Source organism: Hibiscus syriacus, unplaced genomic scaffold (genome assembly GCF_006381635.1).
Source record: "Hibiscus syriacus cultivar Baekdansim isolate YM2019G1 unplaced genomic scaffold, ASM638163v2 tig00116938_pilon, whole genome shotgun sequence".
Lineage (NCBI taxonomy): Eukaryota > Viridiplantae > Streptophyta > Magnoliopsida > Malvales > Malvaceae > Hibiscus > Hibiscus syriacus.
This window is the reverse complement of record NW_024063476.1, coordinates 1,077,533-1,080,471: the sequence shown is the minus strand read 5'-3', so window position 1 is coordinate 1,080,471 and position 2,939 is coordinate 1,077,533. Positions and strand designations below refer to the sequence as shown.

At 30.3% G+C, this 2,939-nt stretch overlaps 1 protein-coding gene across 1 annotated transcript; it reads left to right on the top strand.

Moving 5' to 3' along the window:
- The first annotated feature begins 1,875 nt into the window (after positions 1–1,875).
- LOC120188076 (thaumatin-like protein 1) lies at positions 1,876–2,686 on the top strand. The gene is made up of 2 exons (XM_039191611.1): positions 1,876–1,938; positions 2,011–2,686. Exons 1-2 carry the CDS (start codon positions 1,881–1,883, stop codon positions 2,682–2,684), a joined length of 732 nt encoding a protein of 243 aa, XP_039047542.1. The 5' UTR covers positions 1,876–1,880; the 3' UTR covers positions 2,685–2,686.
- Positions 2,687–2,939: the final 253 nt, after the last annotated feature.

The window sequence follows — 2,939 nt, the reverse complement described above, 5'->3', positions numbered from 1 at the left end:
AATGAATGACGTCATAAAGCAGAGGAAAGTCGCCGTTGAATAGCGGTGCCTTTTAAGTTTTAAGGTTCAAAAAGCCCCCTACCTACTTTGGTAATTCGTTTCGGCCCAAAGAAGGCAATGCATGTGTAATTGCTTTATTACTTACTTACCTAACTAGAATTTTTCATTTATAAGGATGCTAGATATTGCATGGGTGAAAATTATAAAAATATTTTAAAACAAATTACGTAATTATTTTTAGTCATAATGAAAATAAATACTTATAATGTTCGAGTAAATAATTAATTTGATCTCTATTTTTTAATATTTTGACCATTAATATTTCATTTTAAGGTAAAAAATCATTTATAGATGTAAATCATTAGTTAACATACACTCTAAAATAGAGTTTTTTGCATTAAAATAAAATATTGATGGCAAAAGTATATTAAAAATTACGTATAAGAATTAAAATGAATATTTAGTCAAACATTAATGATATTTTATTTTAAAATGAATAATCTAAAGCCAAAATGTTTAAGAAAAAAGAATTTAACTAAAAATAACTATTTAATAAAACATTAAAAATGTTTTTTAACATTATATCATATTCTTACTCACGCTGTTGGTAAAACAAATAATTCAACGATATAAAATTTTGGTATTTTTCAATAAGAAAATTATGCAAATTTAGTCCCTTTTGGTAACGTTGTCTAACCGTACTTTTGATAAAAAGGTTAGTTTTTATCACAAAATCAATATCAAACGGATAAAAATTTTAAAAAATATATGGTTAGATCAATGGTTTCAATCTAACAACAAAAATTAAGATTTTCGGCTTTTCCATTTTTAATTTTGCGTTTAGAAACAAATTTATGTTTTTATCCTTGTTAGTGTATGGGCAGGGATGGACTGAGGAGGAAGCGGTCGCACCCCCTATAAATTTTAAAATCCCTTATGTATTAGGTATTTTCTTTATATTTTATATGAATTATTTGATTTTGCACTCCTTAAATTTTTAATATATTTTTTTATATTCGCAACCCCGGACACAAATTTTGCATTCGTCCCTACTTAAGGGCTCCACTCATTTGTCTCGGAAAAGAACTTTAAAATTCAATTTCTTTTATAAATTATGTATTAATATTTTGTTTCAATAATTTAATACTAATATCTTTTTAAAAAATAATTTATTTCTTAATAATTTATTTTAATTACTTAAAAGTATTTAAAATTTTATTATTTATATATTCAAATATTGATAGTAATTTATTATAAATATATATTTTATTTATATTTTTATTATAGTTTAAATTGATATATTTCATACATTAAAATATAAATAAATTTAAAATAATTTAATTTAACATATTTTGAATTTATAATATAATATCTAAAACATATATTTTATCTTATTAAAAAGTACTTTTTATAACAATATGAAATATTAAAATCTTAAACTTAATTTTATAAAATTATTTTTAAAAGTATTTCTTACTGTACTTTTCAAAAGTAATATCAAACTGATCTTTAAACAATTATTTTTTAATATAAGTTAGCCATTTATTATCATAAGTTCGAGATTCATAATTAATTGTTTAGGTGCTCAAATATTATTTTTATTTTTCAGTTACATAGAACTAGTCAATACTAAATATTTTTGGATATTTAATAATTTCCATCTTTCTCTAGAAATTCACCGTAAAATTATCAAAGATTCTTTTAATTATTTGAACTAATTTTTCTAAAACTGGAATTGGTAAGAAAAACTTTCCTCAAAGAAAAAGAAAATTCTCCATTGATTGATGAGATCTAAGAGTTTACCCTAAGCTTTGGGCTTTTTAGTTTATATATATGTATTGACAGAGATAGAGTCGCCGTCGAGCACCCAACTTCTAGTAATGATGAAGGCTCAGCTTTTCTTTGGTCTTTCACTGGCGGCCATCTTCTTCTTCTCCGGTATATCCCATTAGATTTTTCATGTTTAATATTGATGCTCATTGTATTGTTCAATAATCAAATTGAATGCAGGTGCTAAATCAGCGACGTTCACTTTGAACAACAACTGTCCTTCTTCAGTTTGGCCTGGAATTCTCACTAGTTCGGGCCCTCCGTTATCCACCACCGGCTTAGAGTTACCGTCGAAAGCTTCATCGGTGCTAGACGTTCCTGCCACATGGTCAGGCCGCATCTGGGCTCGAACTCAATGCGCAAACGTCAACGGCATGTTCCAATGCCTAACAGGCGACTGTGCCTCCGGTCAAGTCCCATGCAACGGCGCTTTGGGGATACCTCCAGTAACCCTAGCGGAATTCACCCTCGCAGCGAACAACGGACAAGATTTCTTCGACATTAGTCTCGTCGATGGGTTTAACTTGCCTCTCTCAATCGCCCCGCAATTAGGTTCCGGTGGTTGCACTCCGATCAGCTGCACCGCCGACGTGAATGCGGTTTGTCCTCCTGAATTACAGGTTAAAGGCTCCGATGGCGGCGCCGTTGCCTGCAAGAGTGCATGTTTAGCGTTCAACCAGCCTCAGTATTGCTGCACCGGCAATTTTGGAACCCCGCAAACGTGCCCACCGACTACTTATTCTAATGTCTTTAAGAGCCAATGCCCTCAGGCTTACAGCTATGCTTATGACGATACGACTGCTTTGGCTTCATGTACCGGTGGAGCTAATTACCTTATCACCTTTTGTCCTTGAAGATTCATCAATTTCATACCTCTTATTTCTTTTAGTATTGGCTGATTATTTTGGAAATCTTCTTCTAATATTGCTCATATAGACACCCCTTTTGATCAAATAAATAGTCCAACATTATTTGATTTGATTACCATTTGTTACCCGCTAAAGTTTGGATTAATTTATCCGTACAGTCTTAAACACTTTTTCGGTTGCTTAAGTAAGCCTTTATCATGTTCTTATTAAAAGATGAACTTCAAAAATTTTAAGAGCAAT